General features: G+C 42.0%; 1 protein-coding gene across 1 annotated transcript in view; it reads right to left on the bottom strand.

The window, feature by feature from the left end:
* Positions 1–27,211, bottom strand: part of Efhb (EF-hand domain family member B) — a 69,806-nt gene that overhangs the window by 25,267 nt on the left and 17,328 nt on the right. Inside the window, exons 5-9 of the mRNA XM_040729574.1 lie at positions 24,268–24,378; positions 16,438–16,567; positions 9,430–9,513; positions 8,679–8,746; positions 5,059–5,213 (exon numbers count right to left, since the gene is read on the bottom strand). Of these exons, the coding sequence (XP_040585508.1) occupies positions 5,059–5,213; positions 8,679–8,746; positions 9,430–9,513; positions 16,438–16,567; positions 24,268–24,378 (548 nt within the window). The remainder of the gene's footprint in view (positions 1–5,058; positions 5,214–8,678; positions 8,747–9,429; positions 9,514–16,437; positions 16,568–24,267; positions 24,379–27,211) is intronic.

Raw genomic sequence — 27,211 nt, 5'->3', positions numbered from 1 at the left:
CCTTCTCAAAAACTGACCACATACTTGGCAACATAACAAACCTCAAAAGGTACAAAAAAATTGGAATAACTCCACGTATCTTATCAGATCACCATGCTTTAAAGTTAGAATTCAACAGCAACACAAATTGCAAAAACCCTGTAACTCATGGAAATTGAATAATGCACAATTGCAGCATTCTTGGGTCAAAGAAGAAATAAAAAAGAAATTAAAGACTTCCTAGAATTCAATGAGAATGAAGATGCAACATACCCAAACCTATGGGACACTTTGAAAGCAGTGCTACAAGGGAAGTTCATAGCACTAAGTGCCCACATGAATAAACTGGAGAACAGATACACTATAGAATTAACAGCACAGTGGAAATCTCTAGAACACAAAGAAGCAAACTCCCCCAGGAGGAATAGACAACAGGAAATAATCAAACTGTGAGCTGAAATCAATAAAATAAAAACTAGGAAAACAATACAAAGAATCAATGCAACGAAGAGTTGGTTCTTTGAGAAAATCAACAAGACAAACATTTGTCCAAACATACCAAAGAGCAGAGTGTGAACATGCAAATTAACAAAATCAGAAATGAAAAGGGGTATATAACAATGGACTCTGAGGAAATTCAGAGAATCATCAGGTCATACTTTGAAAACCTATACTCCACAAAATTCGAAAATTTAAAGTAAATGGACAATTTTCTGGATAGCTATCACTTGCCAAAATTAAATCAAGAACAGATACGGAATTTAAATAGACCTATAACCCCTATGGAAATAGAAGCAGTCATCAAAAGTCTCCCAACCGAAAAAGCCCAGGTCCAGATGGCCTCAGTGAAGAATTCTACCAAAAATTCAAAGAGCACCTTATACCAATTATTCTCAAAGTATTCCATGCAATAGAAGCAGAACGGTCTTTGCCAAAGTCTTTCTACAAGGCTTCAATTACCTTGTTCCATAAGCCACACAAAGACACAACTAAGAAAGAGAACTTCAGACCAATATCCCTCATGAACATTGATGCAAAAATACTCAATAAAATACTGGCAAATTGGATCCAAGAACACATCAAAACAATCATTCACCACGACCAAGTAGGTTTCATGCCAGGGTTGCAGGGATGGTTCAACATACACAAATCCATCAATGTAATCCACAATATAAACAAGCTGGAAAACAAAAATCACATGATCATCTCACTAGATACTGAAAAAGCCTTTGACAAAATCCAACACCCCTTCAAGATAAAGGTCTTGGAGAGGTCTGGGATAACAGGAACATACCTAGATATAATAAAAGCTATATACAGCAAACCAACAGCCAACATCAAACTAAATAGACAGAAACTCAACATTATTCTGCTAAAATCAGGAACAAGGCAAGGCTGTCCACTCCCTCGGTACCTTTTCAATATTGTACTTGAAGTTCTAGCTAGAGCCATATGACAACAAAAGGAGATCAAGGGGATACAAATTGGAAAGGAAGAAGTCAAACTTTCACTATTTGCAGATGATATGATAGTTTACATAAGTGACCCAAAGAACTCTTACAGCAAAGTGGCAGGCTACAAGATCAACTAAAGAAAATCCATAGCACTACGATAAAAGGGCTGAGAAAGAAATCAGAGAAACATCATCCTTTACAATTGCCATAAACAACATAAAATATCTTGGGGGTAATGCTAACCAAACAAATGAAAGACCTGTATCGCAAGAAATTTGAGTCTTTAAAGAAAGAAATTAAAGAAGACACTAGAAAATGGAAAGATCATGCATGCTCATGGATAGGTAGGATCAATGTAGTAAAAATGGCAATCCTGCCAAAAGCAATCTACAGACTCAATGCAATCCCCATCAAAATCCAAGAACAATTCTTCACAGATCTTGAAAGAACAATTCTCAACTTTATATGGAAAAACAAAAGATCCAGGATAGCCAAGACAACCCTGCTCAACAAAGCAATGACTGGAGGCGTCACCATCCCTGACTTCAAGGTCTATTATAGAGCTTTAGTACTGAAAACAGCTTGATACTGGCACAAAAAATAGACAAATAGACCAATGGAATCCAATTGAACACCTTGAGATTAATACACAAACCTATGAACATCTGATTTTCGACAAAGAAGCTAAAGTTAGACAATGGAAAAAAGATAGCATCTTCAACAAATGATGCTGGCATAACTGGATATTGGCATGTAGAAGACTGAAGATAGATCCATGTCTATAGCCATGCACAAAACTTAAGTCCAAATGGATCAAAGACCTCAACATAAATCCAGCCACACTGAACCTGTTAGAAAAGAAAGTGGGAGGTACCCTTGAATGAATTGGTACAGGAGACCGCTTCCTGAACATAACACCAGTAGCATAAATACTGAGATCGACAATTAATAAATGGGACCTCCTGAAACTGAGAAGCTTCTGTAAGGCAAAGGACACAGTCAGCAAGACAAAAAAGCACCCTACAGATTGGGAAAAGATATTCACTAACCCCACATCTGACAGAGGGCTGATCTCCAAAATATATAAAGAACTCAAGAAACAAGTCTCCAAAACATCAAAGAATCCAATTTAAAAATGGGGGACTAAACTAAATAGAGAATTCTCAATAGAAGAGTATAAAATGGCTGAGAGGCACTTAAGAAAGTGCTCAACATCCTTAGCCATTAGGGAAATGCAAATCAAAACAACTCTAAGATATCATCTTATTTCTGTCAGAATGGCTAAAACCAAAAACACCAATGACAGTTTATGCTGGAGGGGATGTGGAGAATGGGGAACACTCATCCATTGCTGATGGGAGTGCCAACTTATACAGCCACTTTGGAAATCAATACAAAGATTCCTCAGGAAAATGGGACTCAGTCTACCACAAAACCGAGCAATTCCACTCTTAGGCATGTACCCAAAAGATGCCCATTCACACAACAAGGATATCTGTTTCACTATGTTCATGGCAGCATTATATGTAATAGCTAGATCCTGGAAGCAACCTAGATGCCCCACACTGAAGAGTGGATAGAGAAAATGTGGTACATTTACACAATGGAGTACTACTCAGCAGAAAACACAATGGAATCTTTAAATTTGCAGGCAAATGGATGGCACTAGAGGAAATCATCCTGAATGAGGTAACCCAGTCACAAAAAGACAAACATGGTATATACTCACTCATATATGGATTTTAGACATGGATCAGAGGGGTATCAGCCTACAGTCCCAGTGCCAGTGAGTCTAGGAAACAGGGAGATTCCCAAGAGATATGCATGATACCCCCAGAGAAGTGGAATAAGGCAAGATCTCCTGAGCAGATTGGGAACATCGGGGGAGGAAAGAGGGAATCAGGAAAAAGAGAGGGGGAGAAGACGAGGGGAGAAGAAGGCATGGGGGATCAGGAAGGTTGAGTCGAGGCAAGAACAGAGGAGAGCAGGATGAGAGATACCATAATAGATGGAGTCATTATAGGTTTGAGGAGAGAGATGACACAGTGAGATCTCCAGAGATCTACAGGATAACACCAACTGGAAAACTAAGCAATAGTGGAGAGACTACATTAATAGCCCCTCCTTGATGATAAAGTTGATGACTACCTTATATGCCATCCTAGAACTTTCACCCAGTGACTGATGGAAGCAGAGACAGATACCCACAGCTAAACACTGAACTGAACTCCTGGAACCCAGTGACAGAGATGGAGGAGTGATGAGCAAAGGGATCAAGATCGTGCTGGTGAAACCTACAAAGACAGCTGACTAGACAAGGGGGAGCTCTTGAATCCCAGACTGAGGGCTGAGAGGCCAACAGGGGACTGATCCAGACTCCATGAATTTAGTGTCAGTGAGGAGGCCTCAGAAATATCTGGGGCCTTGGGTAGTAGATCAGTGTTTACTGTGGCGTACGTGAGCTTTGGGAGCGTATTCCACATGGAGGGACGCTCTCTCAGCCTAGACACATGGGGAAGGGCCTAGGTCCTGCCCTAGATGAAATAACAGACTTTGGAGATTCCCCCCCAAGGAGGGCCTCACCCTCCCTGGTGAATGATATGGGGATTAGGTGGGGGCTGGGGGGGCTGGTGGAGGGACAAGGAAGGAGGGGTGGGAGCTGGGATTGACATGTGAAGCATTCACGTTTCTAATTTAAATAAAAACACATACTGAGGAAAAATCACTTAAAATGGTTTCTAAACTGCCTAGAAAACAAGATACAATGAGGCACAAAAGGGAGTAGACAAAAATCAAAGCAAATTACTAAAAAAGAAAGAAATCCAAATGCCCACAGTTGACACTGAAATTATTCAATGGGCTCTGAGCTTCCTGGAAAGCAGGGCAAAAAAAATGCACATTCAAGGAACTGGGGGTACAACTCAGAGCATGCCATGTGCTTGACCTGTGCAAAGTCCTAGGTTCAGCCCCAGTACTCAAACTAAATGAATAAACTATATATACAGTAGTTTAAAAATGAACTGATGTTGGCCTAGTGGTGCAGCCCAATTGACATGGTGCTTGGGTAGCACACACATAAACCAGATGTGTGGCATTTGGGAGGCAGAAGCACAAATAGGAAGCTCACTCCTACTCTGTGCTACAACATGTGTTTCGGGCCTGCCTGAACTACAAGTAACCATGTCTCAATAATAATAATAATAATAATAATAATAATAATAATAATAATAATAATAATAAGCTGATTTTGTACCCTTTGGATGAATAGGAGCCCCTGCTACCCAAGTCAATGGCATTCTATGAATGAGTTAGACATAAACTGAAGTTGTTATGTATAGATCCCAAAACTTAGGTATAAGACAATTATCCAGTGCCCCCCCCCCACAGAGATCCACAGAGCTACATTTGCCCTTGTTCCCAGACACTAAGATTTGCTTATGTAGGACAAAAGTAGTCATTGATCATGCTTAAAACCACACAGTCACAGATGTGTTTCAAATAAACTTCACTTACAAGGATAGTAATGAGTTGGATATGACCCTCAAGCTGTGGTTTACTGATCTCCCCCATAAGCACCAGTCTGCTAGAATTTATCTATGCATCATAAACCGCATGTTATACTGGCCTTGTCATAGTGCCTGAAAGCCAACAGCAAAGTATCAAAGTGCTGGTAATTAAATTTTTTCAAGTGGTGGCGGGCAGCTGCGATCAGGGCTCGCTGGCGGTCTGTCCCCCGAAGATATTCACCTGGGAGTCTGTAATGGATGAGATCGCCGGCTCCTATTGAAGAAAGAAGTTGTCTTGCATGTGAATTTAAAATATAGCCATAGCATTTCCAAAGAGAGAGAGAGGCACAGAAAGACAAAGGCAGAGAGACCTAGCAAGCTCTAGGAAGGAAAAAGCAAAAACCAGTCATAGCTAATGCTGGCACTTCCCACCACTGGTCTTGTAGACAAGGTCTCATGAGCTCAGGCTGGCCTCACTGAACGCATGGCAATCCTCTCAGTTTTGCCTAAAGGCTGGGATTACAGGTGTGCACACCACACTCACTCTGACACTATTATGCAGAATGCTTCTGTGTATTTAAAAAAAGTGCATAAACCAATTGACTCTTAAAAGTTAATGTTTCTGTTGGTTTGGCTTTTTTAATGAGGGTGTAGTGCATGCACTGGTGTATGCAGGCATGCACATTCCTGAAAGTGCATGCAAGAGGCCAGAGAAGAACTTCAGGTGTCTTTATCATTGTCCACCTACTGCCTTGAGCCAAGGTCTTTCGGTAGGCAGGCAACTCATATTTTCAGGACAGCTGTCAGCAAGCAACACCTACCTATCTCTGACTCGCAACGCTTGAGTTACATATGTGTAGAGCCATTCCTGGCTTCTTATATAGGCTCTAGAGATTCAAACTCAGTCCTCAGGCTTACACAGCAAGCATTCTTACTACTGAGCCCTCTCCCCATCCCCAAGTCTCTGCTCATGAAAACATCTACAACATTGTAGATTTTGCCTGTAATCTCAGCACTACGGAGGCTGAAGGATGATCCCTAGCTCAAAGCCAGACTAGGTCACACACTGAATTTCATGCTAGCCTGAGTTACACAGTAAGATCCTATCTCAGAATACAAAAAAGAAAATCGACCAAACCTACTAGCATGCTTCTTCCCTAGTGAAGTATGTCTCCTATTTTATGTTTACAGTGATGAGGACTCCACCGAGGGCCACAGCATGCTAGGCAAGTATTGCGCCCCTGAGCTCTAGCTCCAGGCCTCTCTGTTCTTTATATTTATAAAAACAAAGACGGCTCTAGCCAAGAGTGGAGCACACACCTACCTTGTCCTGGCTGTCAAAGACAAAACATCACTGGAAAAGAGGAAACATCCTGAGAAATGCCTCCCTCAGACTGACCTGTAGGCAAGCCCGTGGGGCACTTTCTTGACTGGTCATTAATGAGGGAGGGCCAGCCCACTGTAAGTGGGGTCATCCCTGGCCAGGTGGTCCAATGCTGTGTAAGAGAGCAGGCTGAGCAAGCCTTGGAGAGCTGGCCAGTGAGAAGTGCTCCTCCCTGGGCTCTGCTTTCATTTCTGGTTTCTGCATTCCTGACCTGGCTTTCTTCCGTGGTAGAGGATAAAATGTGAGTTGAAGTAAAACCTTTCTTTCCCAAGTTGCTGTTTTGGTCATGGTGCTTATCACAGCAATAGAAAGCACACTAATATATACCTGAGGCCAGCCTAGGCTATGCAGTGAAACTGAACCAAAACAAAAGCTCAGCTTATTGGTACAGTGCTGTGACCACTGTACATGGAAGGAGCTGGCTATATAGTAAGTTGGAAGCCAGTCATGAGAAACTGTTTTTGAAAAAAAATTAAAATATAAACTAAAAGAAAGACCTGCTAACTAAAGTCTTCTGCCACCTGTAGATTAGTTGACGATTTGCTGGCTGGCTGATGAGACTGGTTCTAAAGTATGTGACAATACAACAGAGTGCTTATGACCTACCCTTCTCCCTCTCTCCCTCCCTCCCTCCTTCTCTCTCTGTCTCCTCCCTCTTCCCCCTTCCTCCTCTCTCTCTCTCTCTCTCTCTCTCTCTCTCTCTCTCTCTCTCTCTCTCTCTCTCACGCACACACACACACACACATACACACTTTTGAGACAGGATCTGATCTCTCTTGGCTAAAAATATACTTACAGGTAGGTCACTTGCTCTGGGTTCAACCCCATAATGAGGAGAACAATAACACCCCAAATTTTTTTAGACAAGATCTCTTACTCTACTGGCTGTGATATCCTCAAACTTGAAGTAATCATCTAGCCTCAGTCTCTCAAATGCTGAGATTACAGAATGAACCACCATGCCTGACTAGGATGCATACAGTTTAAATGTCTTCAAAGTTGGGTCCCAAGAATAAAAAAAAATATGTTGCTGTGCATAGTATTACCTTCCTGTAATACCAGGATTTGGAAAGAATAGGTAAGACATAGCAAGATGTCTGTTGTATTGCCTCAAAAATAAACACCACAAAACACTTTCCTATTCTGTTAATTTATAATGTGGCCTAAAATCTGCACTTTGTATTTATTTTTAATATTTTGCACATATGAATACTTTGCATGTGTGTCTGTGTGGCAATGTGTGCCTAGTACTCACAGAGGCCAGTTATAGATAGTTTCAAGCCACCAGGTGAGTGCTGGGAATCGACCCCAGCCTTCTAGAAGATCAGCAAGTGTCTTTAGCCATTGAGCCATCTCTGCAGCCTTTATTTCTTTATTGAATGTGAACTTACTGAGAAAAAGAGATGGTTAAGAGCAAGTACTGCTCCTCTAGAGGACCAGAGTTCAATTCCCAGCACCTATATCAGATGACTCACAACCACCTGTAACTCTAACCCTGTCACCTCCAGGAGACCTGCACACACACACACACACACACATACTCACATATTTGTGTTGTAAATAGGGGGCCTGGGGGACACATGGGCACACTCACAAGCTCACACACGTACCACGGCACTCATGGGGAGGTCAAAGGGCAACTCTTGGGAGTTGACTCTCATATGGGTCTCAAGTACCACACTCAGATTGTCAGGTTTGGCACTAAGCCATCACACCAGCAGAGATTTTGCATTTTTAAGAAGCAACAAGAGACCTCCATATTATGATGTAAGAACAATACTAAAATGAAATAAATCTGCCTTATCTCACTAAGTTTGCTTAATAAGTTTACATTTATTTTCTAAGCAAAAGCCCACTTACAATATTAATGATAAGGCCTCTAAATTGTATTAATTCAAACAACAACATGAAAAATCATTCTTCTATACCATTACTATTATAAAGCTTTAACCCCTGAACATCAGACCTTTCGAGACATAGCTCAGTGATAAAGTGGTGTATCCTAGCATGCACTGGGTCCTGGGTTCCACCTCAACACTACAGAAAAAAAATAATACATGATGAAGGGAACAGCATAGCTTTCTGGGGATTTTTCCGCAGTTTATTTAGTATGCATCCAGGGGCAGCTCACGGGGCAGTAACAAGAAGGACCCCAGCACCTGCAGCTCTCTATGGGGACTGGAGGAAAGGGATTATTTCAGATATTTTAATACAGGCTAAAAGCATGTTGGTTAAGAGAAAAAGAAACTCTCAGAAAGAAAGTCTTACCCAGGACTGGGTGTGGGCTTCTCTAAGAAAGTCAATCCTTTTATGGGGATGTGTTTATTTTGTCAAGAAGAAAATTCACATATTTACCATATTCCTCAGGCCGGAGGCAAGCTCCAAATGTGTGGTCTGGGGCAACATTCATGGTTTCTGCAATGCTATAGGAGAAAAGAGACTCCTTAGTTAAAGTTCCCACCATCTGAAGCTAAAAGTTACATGTTTGCTTTAGGACCTTAACAACCCACAGACTCTCTCCTATAGACACACTGAAAAACCTAAGGGAAGGCACAAGAATCTGGTGTCTATCTACATTAACAATGGCTGAAGATTTTCCTTGCAGACCAGGAGAAAGAGAGAGGGGGAGGGGGAGGGAGGGATGTGGGGAGGAAAGAAGGGAAGGAGGGAGGGGGAAGGATAAGGAGACCGAGAGAGAGAGATTCAAAAAATGGCAAAATAGTTTTTTCTGATATCCCAGAAACAAAGCTTTACACAGAATCCTCCCTCCCTCTTCTGCAAATATGTACAGGTCCACTGATCTCCTGGGAGCCCAAATGCTGTAGGCAGTGACAGTGCTCCATTAATAAATAAATAATAGAGGAATAATTTTCTTATTCAATATAAACAATATAGTAAAATGCAAACAAACATTTGGTTTTTCAATGTATCCCATGTTGGCATCCAGTTCAAAACTATAGCTAATGGTGACCTTGAGCTCCTGGTCCTCCTACTCTCCTTTCCAGTACTAAAGTCACAGGAATGTGCCACCAAGTCTACCCAGATGACCAGAGGGTCATTCATCGTCGAAGCAAGACAGCTGACACGGCCTCAAGCTCAGACTCACGGGTCTAAAACTCTTCCAAGTTTGTGTTGAAACTTTTCCTTGAAGTCATCAGCTCTTTTGGATACAATTTTAGCTCCTCTTTCCCTACAAAATGAGAAAATTGTCATGTATCTTTATTGTTAAAATGTCATTGGCTGCAAAAAATATTCACATAGTAAAAAGTGTCATATCACTGTGCTTTCAATGAACAAGTCTCAAAAGACATTCCATGTTTAACACTACATGTATTGCTACTTCTATCACATACACTGTAATAAAAATATATTTGGTAGATGGCAGACATCAAGGTCTGCATATAAAGTGGGGGTATGACCTATTAGAGCTAAGGGATGAGGGGAAGGTTTTTATAGTAGATATGAGGGAGAGTGCAGACAGACAGACAGACGGAAGAGTCCAGAACAGGGGGAGCATGTAGTGGACTAAACATGACCCACAGATTGGACAGGTCCATGAGAGGAGATAGAGAGGGAGAGCAATAGATAGAAAGAGAAAGATAAAAGAAACCAAGGCATTGGGCCAGGAGAGAGGGGGCTGCAAAAGCATGTGGCCAAAATGGCAGGGTTATATAGAAATCAAAATCTGGGGCAAGGGAAGCCCATGGGCTGGAGAAGTTTAGAGTAGGGAATGGGTGTGAAGAGCTAGAGGAGCCTTTGGTACTGTGTCAACCTGGAGGCCCTAAGACACTTTGGTATGCTAACAGGTACCACAGTTAGCCATTTGGACCTTTCTCTTTTGAACCTGACAGTCTAGAGATACAATTCAGTGGAAGAACATTTGCCCAGCATGCAGTTCAATACTTAATACAAGAAAGGAGCGGGGAGAGGAGCACGCAAAAGGAAACACTTTGGCAATTATGAAAATATAAAAATGTTTTCAGGCTGGACAGAAAGAACATGAACATATGATATGAAGAAAGGCACTCCACACTCCTACATAGCACCAAACTCCTTTTATGTAGAAATATCTCAAGAATGCTAAAAATGAATAGTGAACCACACTTTGTGTGTAACCATATACAGCCTTAGTCCTATGTCACTTAGAATATTAAAATAATAATGAACCTTTTTTTTTCTTTTTTGAGACAGGGTTTCTCTGTGTAATAATCCTGGTTGTCCCTGAACTCACAGAGAGCCCCCTGCCTCTGCCTCCCAAGTGCTGGGATTAAAGGTGTGGAGCACCACCACCCGGCAATAATGAACCACTCTTAAGATCTAAGTGTACCCGTCCTTACTCCTAACCCAGTTGTAAAGTGCTTATTTCAAAGAATGTCATTAAGAAAACTATAAAAGCTAACATACAAATATGTCTTGGGGACAAGCTCACCTTAGAATACCCACACATATCACACCCACACTAAATAAACCTTTAAAGAAAAGCACATTTGCTTTCTTGCACAACCTTAGGATACATGCTTTTACTTCATGTTGTCCTACTCAGTGCCCCCTCAGGTCCCTGATCTCAATTACTGGAGGAAAAGGAAGAAAGAAAAAGTTCCTTAGCAATCCTTTTCGGTAGTACTTCAGAAGCCACCAAGTTGCATATACAAATATAGAGACTTAAGCAAGAGGCTTTCTTGAGAAGGCCACGCCCACACCTGGGTGTGTTCTGCCTTCCTTTCCTAGGAGCCTGTCTTTCTCCTAACCCCACTTGTATTTGTGTTAAATACAGAGGAGTTCTGAGCATCGAAAGAGGAGGATGTGGGTTCAAATTCCAAACAGCCACATAGAAAACCTGAGTCTGGCCATAAGTGCCTTCAATGAACATTGGACAGGGGATGGGGAAGCAGATCCCACTGGACAGTCAGTGTGCCAAAAATGGTAAGTGAAAGACACTGTCTGGTGGGACTAAAGTGGAGAGTGACAGGGGAAGAGAGCTGATAATGTCCTCGTCTGACCTGCAATGCACTTGGACAGTTTTGCACATATACTACACATGTGCATGCATACACACATACACACACACACACACATATAAATACCACAATTTTTAAAATGTTTTAATCTCTTGGAATAAGCTCAAACTCTGCCTCTCATACCGAATCACCCTGAAATTCTTTTCTGTGACGATGTCAAGAAGGCTAGCTTCTCTCAGAAAAGAACTCCTGATAACGTGTGTCTGTGTGGAGCTGCATGCCTCCCATTCCCACCATGTTTATTCATTTTATATCCATCTAAGAATCAGTAACGAGGAGGCACCCCACACAGTCTTTAAAAATATGGGAAGCAGAGCTGGGGAGATGGCTCTGGGTTAAGACCACTTGTTTCTCTTTTAGAGGCCTCAGGTTCAGTTCCCACAACCCACACAGGGGATCACAACTGTCTGTAACTCCAATTTCCAATGATCTAAAGTCTTTTTCTGCCCTCTGTAGACGCTACACACACATGGCACACAAGCATACACACAAGCAAAACGCCAATATACATATAAAATAATGCTAATAAAAACATTTTAATGTAAAAAGCTGGAGTCGGGGGGCTATGGCAGTGGGACCTGTCAACCCAAGAGACAGAAGCAGAGCCCATCTAAGAAAAAGAAAGCAGAAAAGTGTATGCATCTTTAATACACACACACACACACACACACACACATGCACACACTTGTTGAGGGCTGGGGAAATAGCTCAGTTGTTAAAGAATTTGCCTCACAAACTACAAGCTGGAGCTCTGGTACTCGGAACGCATATGTTGGCATGCTTATCATACTGGTTTCTGAAGGGAGAGACAGGATCTAGGCTCTCTAAGGAAAAGTAAACGTCAGTGAGCACAGGGCTTGACTGAGCAACCCAGTCTCAAAAAAATAAAGAGAAAGAGTAATCAAAGAACCTTAGCAACTACATATGACACACACATACACAAGAAAGAAAGGATGAAAAAACTGACTAGCCTAGCTTGGTGTGTGTGTGTGTGTGTGTGTGTGTGTAAGGATACAAAACTCAATGGTTAATGAAACATTATTATATTCTCATTAGTTATAATAGAAAAATACAAATATTCAGCCATGGCAGGTGATTACAAACAGCCACGCATACATTTTAGGCTCCGATTATGAAGATTACACAGTGCTAAGTACTGTTTCATAGTAACTTCTTAGTAAGGCTACAGAGTGGGGTGGCAGTCTGGTGAGAACTGTGCAAAACTGCCTGCAGAGTCATGCCAAAAAGAAAACGTTAATGATGGTCAAAGCAAACTGGCAGGATTATGGACTTTCATTGTGTTGATTTTCTGTGGTATGACTGTTACTTCCATAATCATTATCAAATGAGTAAAATTACAGCAATATTAACTAATGACATTAGTAAATCCCCCCATTAAACACAGATCCTTACAGTCCCTCTGCTTTTAATAGCATTTCCTGATTGGTCAGATTCTGGTCTGAAATTCTGAAGAATAAATTTGTGGAAAAATCAAAGCAGGGGTAGGGACAGCCGCTGAAGCCATCCTGCCAAGATTCTAGCCTAGCACTGGGACTTCCCAGTTGCATGACCTTAGACAAATGATTACCTTTAAAGCATTCATCTGTGAACTTAAATCCCCTACTTCATGACGTTCAAAATGAGATAAAATGAATACTATAAAGAGTGTTTCCGACTTGCCCTTTGTGGCTGAGAGCTGTTGATGTGGGAACAACACTGGCAACAGAGTAGGCAGTTGGATGCCTCGCCGAGGACTGCTGCAGATGGCAGAAAGCAGAGTAAAGCCAGGTCTTCCCTAACGCCTGGGAAAGCAGGCCAAACGCATGGCCTTCCTATGGATGCTCTAATAAATTACCACAGACAGCTTCAAACAAGGGAACTGTGTTCTCTCACAGCTCTGTAGGCAGTTGTAGAATCAGGAGGTGAGTATGCTCATATTTCCTCCACATTCCTCTAAAAGAGAAACCATTCTTAGTGTTTTCCTGTATCTGTTGGCTGCTGGCATTGCTGGTGCCCTTGGTTAGAACTATCTCCCCCCTGCCTCTGCCTACCTCTATTTTCAGAACACCTCTTTTACATGTCTTTCCTCTTCAGCTTCTAGTCTCCCTCTGAATAACCTGCACCTCCTTCTCCTCCTCCCTCCTCCTCCTCCCCCTTCCTCCTCCTGTTTTTTGTTTTTGTTTTTGTTTTTGTTTTGATGGAAGAATATGATGGCTAATTGTGTTTGTTGACTTGACTGGATCTAGAATATACTACAACACAAGCTGCTGGCATTCCTGGGACTAACTTTTTTCATCAGATAATTTGAAGCAGGAAGACTTGCCCTAAATCTGGACCACACCCTTCTGGTGGCAGCCCCTGTAAAAGGACATGGAAGAAGGAAACTACTTTTGGCTGCTTGCTCTCACTCTTGCTAGCAAGACCATCTGCTCTGTTGCTGCTGTATTCCTTCAGTGGGATTTCAATGCTGACTGAAGATCAGCATCTCTGTAGAAATCCTCCAGGACTCCAGCACTAGATCTGGACTGCCGAACAACTGTCTGATCTGGGTTTTCCAAGTACAACATGGCCATTGTTTGGCTACCCAAACGACACCCTGTAAACCAATCAAATAAACCCCAGTAAATTCCTGTCGAGAACTCCAACTGATGTAAGGCGTGTGATGGATAGTTTTATATAAACTTGACACAAGCTATAGTACTCTGAGGAGGGGAGCCTCAATCAAGAAAATATTTCCATAATATCTGGCTGTAGACAAGCCTTAATTAGTGATTGATTGGGGAGGGCCTAGCCCATTGTAGGCAGAAACTTCCCTAACATGGTGGCCCTGGGTTCTCTAAGAAAGCAGACTGAGCAAGCCATGGGGAGCAAACCAGTAAGCAGCATCCCTCCATGGCCTCAGCATCAGCTCCTGCCTCCAGGTTTCTGTCTAGTTTTGAGTTTCTGCCTTGGTTTCCCTCAATGGACTATGACTGTGTATATATAAGCCAAATAATCCCTTTTCTCCCCAAGTTGCTTTTGGTCATTGGTACCAGAAGTGGGGTATTACTGTGACAGACCTGACCTGACCATGTGTTTGGGGGAGAGGGATTATTTGGAACCTTGACTTAGAAAGGTCATGGAGTATTCAAACCTTAGTGATATATTCTGGGGAAGCTTGAAAGATAAAGATGTTAAGAACAGCAGATGATGAAGGCCTGGCTTGTGAAGTTTCAGAGGGAAATTTAAGAGTCCCTAAATGACTCTATCAGGATAATTTTCTGTTTTGAGTAAGAATCTGTGGTTCTGGTCAGCTGAGACTGAAGAATAAGCTGCGATTAACAAGATACCAGAACCACTGAAGCAAAACCTTTGCTTTACTGGGACAATTGATGCTGCTCAGCTGGAGCTGAGAACTCGGTAGTGATTAAGAAGAAACCAGCATTACTGAAGTGAAATTTTATGGGAAGTGTTTCCTCAGAGTCAGAACACAGAAGCTGTGTTCCAGAGGCAGCCACAGTTGTACCTTATGCTGGCAGCACAAGTTGGTTTTGTGGAAGAGTCTCCCAGGTGGTACTGGTTTTGAAGGTATGGAGGGGTCATGGAGATCAGCTGAGGCTTGGCACTGTGAGAGGCCAGGAAAAGCTATTGGTGAAGGAATAGATGGAGTAGCTATGGAAGCCCCAGGATTGAAGGGATTATGGAGAAGGTTGACGCTTTGCACCAAGAAGAAAGCCCAGTAGAAGCTACTGGTGAATGTGAAACCCAGTTACAACAGAATACCCCAGCATTGAGATGCCAATACTATGGGATGACCACCAAGAACAGTAGCAGCCATGGAGTGCAACCAGCTGGAGCCTAGCAGTGTGTACTGCAGAGAGCAGGGACAAAGAGGTGACCCAAACCCTTTGGAGGAGCCCAGGAGATTGTGTGTGAATCCCATATACTGGATATTGAGCAATTTATACTGTTGGAGCTTGGTTTACTTTGATCTGATTGTGACTGTGCGCTGGTTCTTCCTTCTTGAAATAGGAAGGTATATGACATTTTCTTTGTGTGGGGGGGGAGGTTCAAGACAGGATTTTTCTGTGTACCCCTGACCATCCTGGAACTAGCTCTGTAGACAAGGCTGGTCTCAAACTCACATAGATTCTCCTGCCTCTGCCTCCTGAGTGCTGGGATTGAAGGTGTGTGCTGCTACCACTGCCAGCAACACCCAGTGGACTTATGTTTTTAATTAAATTTGCTTATTTATTTTATACCCTGACCACGGTTTGCCTTCTCCCCTCTCCTCATCTCCCCTCCAACCCCCAACCACTCCTTTTCTGGTTTTGTTCAGAAATGGACAAGCTTCCCATGGGTAGCAAGAAAGCATTGCATATGATGTCCCAGCCTGTGAGATGCACCTGCACTCACATGTGTGCATACACAACATACATACACGCACACATACAAAGAAACACACATACACATAACACATGCATATACATGCACACACACACACACACACTTAAAAATAAAATCTATGGCTGGGAAACGGTGTAGTGGTTAAGAACACTGGCTGCTCTTCTAAAGGCATCCACATGGCAGCTCACAACTGTCTGTAACTCCACCTCCAGGGGATTCCACAACCTCACACAGACATATTGCAGACAAAACACCAATGCACATAAAGTAAAAATGAATAAATAATTAAAAAATAAAAATAAAATCCAAAGCAACAACAAAAAGTAAGTAAAATCTAAAGCATGCCTGTAATTCTAACCCTAGGAGTCTGAGCAAAACGATTGCTACAAATCCTCGGCTATGGTAGGCTTCAGAGTGAATCCCTGTTTCAAAAAAAAAAAAAAGAAAGAAAAAGGAAAAAAAAACAAGTCATGAAGTAATTTCATAACAAGCACAAACAAGAAAACAGTATTATCATGGCTGTCTGTGGAGGAACCAGACAGAATGGTGGTGGAAGTAAAGAAATTGTAAGATTTATTTTTTTCTATGAATGCTATATTGGATGTGTTGATGCATTTAATATCTCTTAAAAATAAGTTTTAAATGGGTAGTTTCAGGTGCAATGCTAAATTTCTAAGATTTGTTGCTGGAGCAGGTATAATCACACTTACATTTGTAGTTCATGGAGCCAATGTAAATTTTTGGCCATAGTGCGTCCATCATTAAAGTGAGGTGTCGGGACTCCATACAAGTTAAATCTATGAAAACTTTCTGGGTTATACTTCCGGTTCTTTGGTTCTCCTGTGGGTAGTAAGAGCAGGGAAGAAGACTTCTGAGTTAAACAACAAAATAAAACAAAACAACAACAAAAACCCTTATAGGGAAGGCACACTGTGTTCTCATTGGCATTAGATGGGTGGGACAAAGACTGTAATTGTACCTATACAAGGAGTTGTGCAGATTCAGCTACAAATGGCAAAGACCTTCCCTACACATGCTGCAATACCATGGGATGTTACATAATAAGCTTCCCCTACACATGCTGCAATACCATGGGATGTTACATAATAAGCTCCTTGTGTTTGTATTTGCCAGGCGTTGTGGCTTGTGGCTGTAATTTCAGTACATAGGAAGCTGAGACAGGAGGACAGTGAATTCCAGGCCTGCCTGGGCCACACAGTGAAATCATGTATTTCTCAAAAAGCCAAAAACTAAAGTTAGTAAGCTCTAAGTAAAAAACATAAATAACCACAGACACCACCTAAAACCAGTAAGACTAATAAATAAATTCAGGAAAGTTGCTGGACACAAAATCAATATACAAAATTAACCATAGGGGTCCCTGTAACTACCAGGACTGGCAGACTGATGATCTGTGATCTGGTTCAACACAACTCAGTAGCCAGTGTTAGTTTAAACTTCTATAGTCTGACACCAGAAAATTTATTGAGGCATGTTTAAATATAGTCCAATTTGGAAAAAAGGTTTTGGGTGTAACACAGTCCTCTGTACACAAATTACATCAAAACTCTTTTAAAAGTACATGTCACTTGTATGAAGATAAGAATCAGAGATAGACTACATGTATTATCTTAAGGGCCTAGGAAGGATATGATGTGGTCTCAGACACACAGATACTGCAGAGGTCATCTAGGCTATTAGCAACCCCAGTCCTTCTTGTGGGCACTTAGGTGTGGCACTACACATATCACTGATTGCCCAGCTATTAGCCACCTCTCCAGTCTTCTGGGTGGAAAACAGAATATATATATCTCCTGTTGAAGAGACTATCCTGCGTGGCTAACATTCCTAGCTTCCCTAGTGCTTATCTATGAGTGTGAGGCCTTTTGTGCTCTCCCAAAATAACTACCTAGAACAAAAGGAAACTGGGAAATCAAACCCTCTTACAATATCATCAACTAAAAAACTACTTAGGACTAAGCTTGCTTTTTTGGTTAGCTGGTCGGTCAGTTGGTCGGTCGGTTGGTCGGTTGCAGTTGAAGCTCAAATGCTTAGCCCTGCACATGCTAGGAAAACTCTCTACCACTAAGCACTCACTCAACCATTTTCATTGCTGCTCTATTCATAATAGCCAAAAAATGGAAACAGCCTATATGTCCATCAGTGGATGAATGGATAAAGAAATATAACGTATTTACACAATGTAATATTACTCAGCTGTTAAAAATGAAATTCTCAAGTAGATGGGTGGAGCTAGAAAAAAATGATCCTGCCTGAGGTAACATAGGCCCCAAAAGATAAATATGCTATGTATTCACTTATTTGTGGATGTTAACAGTTAAGTCTTCAATAATGGTTACTATTCATATAATCACTGAGGTTAGGTATAGACTAAGGATTTGAGGGGAGAGAAGGATCTTCCAAGGAAGGGAAAATCAAAAATAAAGTTATTCACAGACAAAGGGTGATCTGAATGGGAGAATTAAATGGAGACAGTGAGAAAAGAGGTAGGGAAGGGAAGGAAAACTGAAACTAAGGGCCATTTGAGGGGTCATATGGAAACCTAATACCATAGAAGCTTCTTGAAAAATACATATATGGAAATGGAATCACCAAACAATGGAGAAGACAGTGCCCCGACTGGATTTTTCTTGTCACCAAATGAAGCCTTCAGTGTCAGGGATGGGTTATGTCTAACTGAGTTGTTGGCCAAAGGGGTCCCAGGAAACCACCAAACAATCCAGGCTATTGCCAAGGCTAATGGTTGCTCACCATAAACTGATGGTAAAGACCTATTGCTGAAGACAACAGACACACAATTCACTGACCATGGAGAAGTGGTGTTCATGGCTACCTAGAGCCTTCATCCCTCCTGACCAGTCTTCATGGCCTTAGAAAGCACTCTGTATGATATCAAAGGACAAAGGAAAACACCATCTGAGCTACAAACCTGATATCTACAATGGTGACCTACCTGCGTGATACACTGATGCAACAGTGACACAGATGTTGTAGGAGTAACCACTATCTGATTGAATTTAAGACCCACTTCGTGCAAACCATGCCTGGCATTGCTAAAGTGGCCAAAAACCTGAGGTAGGCCATGAGCCTAGGAGAAAACCAAATATTATTCTGCCAAAGAAATATAACAATAAAATAGCGACATCTGATATATCCATAGATTAGTATCTCACTCAGTCATCATCAGAGAAGCTTCCTCTGGCAGTAGATAGGATCCAATATTGTGGGAACACCAGACCTTGAGCAGAGACCCACTTCCCCTTCTGCCTGGGAGTAGGCAGCTGTAAGACAATGTTTACTACACATGTTTACTAAAAACAATACAATGCCTGGGGGCATTAAGTTCCTGGAAAAGGCCTGCCCACAGAAACCACCCTGACCTCGACCTTGTCCAAAGACTAACCACCTCTTCTGCCACACCCAGATCAGTTTCTGGGGTCAGAGCAGAACCAGCCAGGGGAGAGGAGAGAGCAGAAGCTTCTCTGGTGGGAGCCTTTCTTAGGAAGTTTTCTTGAACCTTTTTGGAGCCTGTTTAAAGTTTTCTTTACATCGTTGAACAAGTCTCTGTGTTGTCAATCCCCGACACCCTCCGCACATTCTCGGACACAGGCCGCGCAGCAGACGCGACACAATATGGAGATGAACAAATGGACAATGTGCAGAGACTGAGACTGTAAAGCACTCAGGCCCAAATGTGATGCCTTCCTCAAACCCTTCCCTCAAGGCTCAGGGAGCTGTGCAGAAGAGGAGGCTGGAAGATTGTGAGAGTCAGCTATGCAGAAGAGGAGGCTGGAAGATTGTGAGAGTCAGCTATGCAGAAGAGGAGGCTGGAAGATTGTGAGAGTCAGCTGTGCAGAAGAGGGGGCTGGAAGATTGTGAGAGTCAGCTGTGCAGAAGAAGGGGCTGCAAGATTGTGAGAGTCAGAGGGGATGAAGGACACAAAGGGAACAGTGTCTCCAGACACCACAGGACTGCTGCACATGCGAACTCACAAAGCCTGTACAAATTCAAACCAGATAGAGTCCCAGAGCTGAGAGGTAGGTGTGGACATGAGTTCCCATCTCTAACCAAGGAATTATCTCTAATGGACAACTGCTTGCAAAGGAGAAATTAGTTTCTCCAATGGAGTCTCACTGGGCATATAAACAGCAAAAGATGGCCAAAACAAACTAAACTCAATGATATTTTTGGAGACTTTTTGTCTCATAATGGTCTGCTTGGGTATTTTTTTTATCTTAAGAGTATTTTGCTTGGACATTATGGTTTATGAATTTTTGTTTTTAAGGGTGTGTGTGTCATTTGCTTTTTCTTTTTATTCTGTTTTTTGGCTTTTTTTATTCGCCTGTTCTCCAAGGATATAGAGAAAGAAGGCATGGAGTTTGATGGGTGGTCTAGTGGAGGGGCTGAAGGGGGAAGGGAACCATGATCAGAATATATTGTAGGAAAATTTTATTTTCAATAAGAATAATGGAAACTTGCTATAGATTCAAATATGAAAAAATATTCCAAGAGAAAAATCAAGTGGGAGTATATAAAAGTATATATATATATATATACATCTATATTGTACACTAAAGTACACGATAAGCTGGGCATGGTGGCAATATATCTGTAATCTCAGTATTTGAGAGGCAAAAGTAAGAGGATTACTACTTCAAGGGCAGCTATACAGTGAATTTTGGGACCAGCCTGAACCACATAGGAACTGCTGTCTCAAAGCAGAAAAAGAAAAAAAGAAGAAAAAACTGGAAACAGAAATCTTTTGAATACTATGTATTTTTGATATAGTTTGTATTTATACAAGAATTATCTATCATTTCAGTAGTTATTTAAAGTAAGTGTATTCAAAAGATGTTGCAGGTCTTATTGTCTCTGAACATTGTCCCTCATGCACTATCTTGAGTTTCATTTATTTATTTATTAAAACAGGGTCTTACTATGTAGATCTGGCTGTCCTGAAAATCACTATGTAAACCAGGCTGGCCTTGAACTCACAGAGATCCTCCTGCTTCTGCCACCCAAGTTCTGCGATTAAAGGTGTGTGCCACCATGCACAGCTTATTTTTATTATTTTTAATTATGTGTCTATGGGGAAGTAAGTGTACATGAAGGCAGGTGTCTCTAGAGGCCAGGAAAGGGTGTTGGATCCCCCTGGAACTAGCGTGGGTGAGAACTGCCGGATGTGGATTCTGTGAATCAAACTCTGGCCCTCTGCAAGAGCAGTACACACTTTCACCCAGTGATCCATCTCTCCAATCCCTTAAATAATCTTAAATGTGTATCAGATTCCATGAAACCACAAGATGCCATATCCTATTTGTCAAACCTAGGAACTCAATGGATAAGGGCTAGAAAATGCTCAGTTTATCAACTGTGGTTATCTTGGGCTAAATGGCACATTTACTTTCTCAGCACCAAAAAGAAAATCATATTATGTAGCTTTCAAAAGGCTAATGTATTTTCCATAAAAATTACCAAAATGAAGATAATTTTGAACTCATTATTGTCCATTAGAGCTGTTCTTAGTATAGTTTTAATACTCAGGTATATGTATGACACATGTGTGTGTGTGTGTGCATGTGCGTGTGTGTGTGCGCGCGCGTCTGCATGTGCGTGTGTGTGCGTGATGCATTATATGATGTGTGTGCACGTATATGTGCACATGTTCATATTCGTGGGTTGCTGTGTCATATCGAGCATGTGAAGGTCACAGGGAAACCTTAGGCTTCACCTTGGTCCTCACCACCTACTTTGTCTGAAACAGAGCCTCCTTGCTGTTTTCTGCAATTGCATAGCCAGGCTAGCTGGCCTGTGATAGTCCAGGAATTCTCTAGACTGGAGTTGCAGACACATATTACTCTGCTCAGCTTTATGTGAGTTCTGAGGATTTAAACACAGTTTCTTACACTTGTGCAGCAAGTACTTTACCCACTCAATGCATTCAGCCCTATTTTAAATAGTCTTTTCTTTTTTTATGACTTGAATTTTCTCATTTACATCCCAACTCCAGTTTCTCCTCCTTCCTCTCCTCCCATTCCCTCCCACCCAACCCCATCCCAGCCTCCCCTCTGATCCCCTCCCCCATACACTCTTCTGTTTCTGTTCAGAAAGGGGCAGGCTCCCATGGGTGTCAACAAAACATGGCATATCACGGTAAGGAAGGACCAAGCTCCTCCCTTTGTATTAAGGCTGGGTGAGGCAACTGGGACTAGGTTCCCAAAAGCCAGCTCAAGTGTTAGGGGCAGGCCCCAATCCCACTGTTAGGAGTCCCACAAGTAGACCAAGCTGCACAACTGTCATACATATGCAGAGGGCCTAGGACGATCCCATGTAGGCTCCCTAGCTGTCCATCCAGAGTCTGTGAGCTTTTGTGAGCCCAGGTCGAAATAGCTTTTAATCATCCACCAGTTCTTACTCACTCACACACACACACACACACACAGAGAGAGAGAGAGAGAGAGAGAGAGAGAGAGAGAGAGAGAGAGAGAGAGGGTTATCTTTTGCTTTTGTTGTTTGTTACAGGTCATTGTTTTGAATCAGGGTCTTATGTAGCCAAGGATAGCCTAGAAGTCTTGGAATACTCCTACATAGTCATCATGGCCAGCTCCAAATTAAGTATTGACACAACATTGGGTATAGTGGCACAGTTCTATAATCCCATCACTTGGGAGCTAGAGACAGGGGAAGCAGAAGTTCAAGGCAATCTACAGCTGTGGAGTAAATCAGGCAATATGTGATTTTCTAATAAGAGTGGAGAGAAGGAAGAAAAAAGGAAAGAGAGAGGGGGAGGGAGGGAGGGAGAGAAGGAAGGATAGAAGGAAGGAAGGAAGGAAGGAAAGAAGGAAGGAAGGAAGGAAGGAAGGAAGGAAGGAAGGAAAGAAGGAAGGAAGGAAGGAAAGGCAGTCATGGAAGCAGAGGGAGACAGATAATGAGAGGAGTCAAAGGCTTGAAAAGGATGCTCTGGTCAAGTGAGCAAGGACAGTGGCAGCTGGAGCCAGAGGTAGGGACTATCGGCCTTGGGAACGCATTAGGAAGTGTAGAAAACAGCAGAGATTAGCTGAGAGAGAAGAGAATTACAGTCTCCAGACAGTGCTTCCTCAATACCCACATCAGAGCCCAATTCATTTCATTATTCTATCAAAATTAGCCTTCACATATTTTATAATTCAGTTGTAATTTTACAGCACTATAAAATGCATAATTTTGGTTCTTAAAATCATTCTAGTACTGTGATGCCATTAGACAAGGACACTTGATAGCTGATGGTTTTTGTTCTAGGGACCAGGCTAAGCATTTTTGCATGTAGTCAGCTCTCACAGGATTACCATGCCACTGAAGAACTAAGAAAGCTTGATGATCAGGTACGTAAACTCTCAGATTCTAAGATAGTAAATGAATGAACTAGAATTTGAACCTAACCTATCCAATCCATAAACCTGCACACTAGGCCAAGATTGGTGTTTCGTGCCCGCAGTCCCAGCTAAATGGGGGGGATGAGAAGGAAGGATTACATAAGTCTAGGAGTTTAAGAGCATCCTGGGCTACACAGATTCTTTCTTAAATATGGTAAGGGGGTGGGGCTGAGATTCTAATAAGAAATCATTAAAACTAAACATCACTAAATGAAATAAGAACATTTCACCTGATGTTTCACTCATTATTATTGTGTACCTGCGTGATGGGATGCGGGGTGTACCACAGTGCACATGTAGAGGTCAGAAGACAACTTTTCATACTCCGCTCTCTCAACAGCTTTATGTGGGTTCTAGAATTAAACTCTGGTTACCAGGCTTGCATGGTAAACTCCCTTTCCCAACGAACCATCACTACAACTGATTTTTCATTTTAATAGTACATGTGTATCTGCCTTTTACTTTTGTCCTTGCTGCCTTGACACAAGGTTTCACTATAGGCAAGAGTGATCTAGAATTCACTCTGTCGGTCAGAGTCCTCAAACTTATGGCAGTCCTCCTATCTCATGCTGAGATGACAGGAGTAGGTCACCATACCTATTTCTTGTATGTTTACCTTTCTTACTATTTATTTATTTACTTATTTTCAAGTCAGGGCCTCACTGTATCACCCAGGGTGGCCTGAACTCACAGAGCTTTGCTTGCCTCTGCCTCCAGAGTGCTAGGATTTAAGGCCTGTGCCACTACACCTGGCTCTTTACTGCTTGCTTGATTGCTTGCTTGCTTGCTTGCTTCTTTTTAAATATATAGCTTCACTCTGTACACCATGCTAACATCACACTTGCAATCCTCTTTCAGCCTCTTGAATGACAGGAGTAAAATCATGTTACATCATGCCTAGTTAGTTCTATAGTTTATGAATTTGATGCATTAGTCTACATGTTCCCAGCTACCAAGATTTATGATGTTATGAATAATAATAAATTGCCACCTATTGATCAACTTCATCATTCCTCAGGTGTCTAACTTCATAAACATTATGCTCTGTCCTTTTCTTGACAAATCTGATGGTCCCATATCTCAGCCTCACTTCACACTGAATCTTACCTGCAAAATAATCATGGTGAGAGACAACGTACAAATCGTGTCCTTCCTGTGCTTCTTTAAACACATCTTCGAAGGATTTTGGTGGATTCACAGTGTCACTAGCAGACAGTTCTGAAGGAAGAATCAACAAGATCATTATTAAGGGTTCCTACCTGTTGTGTATATAAACTACAACATATGACAAATGTGGTCTGATAGTATCATAAGCTACACAGAATGCCTTGAAGATCACATAGCCAATATAAGTGAATATCAGCAAAAAAAAAAAAACCAAAAACAAAAAACAAGATGAGTTGGACATAGTCATAGTGACATATGCCTAGACTCTCAGCACTTGAAGGCAGAGGAAGGAGGACCAGGACTTCAAGGCCAGGCTGTACTATATAGGGAATTTGAGACCAGCCTAGGCTACATGAGACCCTCTCCTAAAAGAGAAGAGTGGGGAGGGAGAGGGGGAAGAGCAGGAAAGGGGAGAATAAATAGAGAGAGGGGAGGAGGGAAAAGGGAAGGAGGAGGAAGAGGGGGAAAGGAGGGGGAGGGAGGGAGGGAGTCTACGTATCATCTGCTGTAGTGCCCTGAGGACTCTGAGGATGAGAACTCTGCCAGAGCCACTCAAGTCATCCTCAGTCATACTCTGACTCCAATTAAATCTCAGCACTAAGACTCCAGGCAGTTTTGGTTGACATTTACTCCCCACTTCTTAAAAGAATGAAAGCAAATCTGAATAACAAATGAGCAACCTGATGTCCAATGGGATGTTGACACATGCAAGCATGGGCAGCTGTAATGTGGAGCACGGACATCCAGTCTGTTTTGATCTGAATCTCCCTGCTCATCACAGCCAGAGATAACAGGGAACTCGAGAAGTCAAGAGGTTCCTCTTCCCACAAATACTCAACCTTATTTCACTCCCTTTTCTTTGAATGCTGGGGGTTGAATACGGGGCCTGAGCCTGCCCTCTATCACTAAGCTGTGTCTCTTCCCTTCGGCTTTTCCAGACAGGATCTTGGGGTGTGTGTGTGTGTCCCTGTGTGTGTGTGTCCCTGTGTGTGTGTGTCCCTGTGTGTATCCCAGGCTGAGCTCACACTTGAGACTGTGCTGCCTCCGCCACTTCAGTGCTAGGATTACAGACATATTCTCCATCTCAGTGAATGAAAAGTCTCTCTCACAGGCCCATGTTTGGCTTGTTGTCCTGCTAGGAGTATGGTTTGGGGAGGTTGCTAGGTAAAAGTAGGTTGCTAAGCTGCTGTAGCCCAGTCCCACTTTTACCTGCTACTTAGTTCATGACTATGTAGGAAGCTACATGCCTCAGCTGCCATGAACTCCTCCACACCTTCCCTATCATAAGGGACTATGCTCTCTCAAAACATGAGACCCAATAAGCCCTTTCTTAAGTTGGTTCTGTCACTTATTCTGCCTGTTACTGTAACAAAAGTGGCAACTAATGGATGTCACTATGTCCAGCTTACTCAATACATTAAACAATCTTTTCTTGTTTTTGATGCCTTTAAACTCTTCATCTTCCAACCTCTGCCTCACAAATGCTTTTGTTAAAGACATATACCTGGCTACTACCTAATCATCTTTTAAATGTCACCCCACTGCTTTTTCACTGTCTCCTGCCAATCTGTCAATATAGATTAATGTGCTACTTTCACAAGTTCTTTTTTGGCTTTTCTTGGAGAATGCATGAAGTCTATGAACTGGTAGTTAATGAAGTCAGAAGCTGGGGATAAAGCTCCATAATAGACTACTTCCCTTCCTTGTATGAGACCCCAGGCCCAATCTCCAGCAACGTGATGAATACACACAGGCACAGAATGAGAGGGAGAGAGAGAGACAGACAGACAGAGACACAGAGACAGAGAGAGACAGAGACAAAGATTATGTTTAAAATAATATGATAAAAGCCACTGTGGTAGCACATGCCAGCAAGCCCAACATTCACAGGACAGAGTCTGGAATTCTGAAGCTCAAGGCCAGTCTGGACTATACAGTGAGACTTTGTCTTATAACAAAAAGTAGAAAGATCCATGGGAAAGCAGCTCAGAGGTAGAACACTTGCCTACTTTGTTCAAGGCCCAAGGTCCAATCCCTAGTAGAGGGTAGCTCCTACAAAACACTACTTGAAGATTTTTAGGTGTTTATTTTTAATGTACAGAGAGATACTATGTGTCTTCCACTTGGTAGATATCCTCAATGATAATTCAAGACCCATGGTGAGACTTCCATTTGTAATTCTAGTGTTTGGGAAACAGAGGCAAAAGAGTCAATGTGAGCTTGAGGCTGGACTACAGAGTAATACAAAAAAATAAAATTCAAGGAAGATCACTTAGTTGAACTTAATGATGACTATATCCTTCAAGTGTTCTGATAGAAATGCTGCCAGTACACAGTGTGTTCATATTTCAGGATCAAAATGACCAGAATGAGAACACTAGGGGTGCCAGGCATGGTGGTCTACAGCTTTAATCCCAGCACTCCAGAGGCAGAGACAGACATATTGCTAAGAGTTTGGAGTCAGTTTGGTCTATATACTAAGCACCAGGCCAGGCAAGGCTATATAGTGAAAGATATTGTTTCAAATAAATAAATAAATAGTAAAACAAACATACAGAAAAACCCTGGAGGGTTTCTCAAAATATGGTTCCAACGGAAGTAATAATGGCCTGTTTTACTTTCAGGGATTAAATTTAAAAAAACACAATGTTTCTTTTGATGTGTGAACTATTATACTCATTGATACACATTTTGAAGCACTGGTTCAAGGTTTTGTTTGTTTTTAAAAGGGGTCTCACATACAACCCAGGCTAGCCTCTACCTTTTTGTTTGGTGAAGATGACCTTGAAGTCCTGGTCCTCCTGCATCGACCTCCTAAGTGCTAGGATGACAAGTGTCTACTACCACACCCAGGTGAGTATTAGAGAGTACTTTCCCTATTAAA

This window comes from Mesocricetus auratus, unplaced genomic scaffold (assembly GCF_017639785.1).
Source record: "Mesocricetus auratus isolate SY011 unplaced genomic scaffold, BCM_Maur_2.0 Super-Scaffold_100021, whole genome shotgun sequence".
In the NCBI taxonomy this organism is placed as follows: Eukaryota; Metazoa; Chordata; class Mammalia; order Rodentia; family Cricetidae; genus Mesocricetus; species Mesocricetus auratus.
The sequence above is the reverse complement of the archived record's forward strand: the minus strand, read 5'-3'. Positions and strand labels throughout refer to the sequence as shown.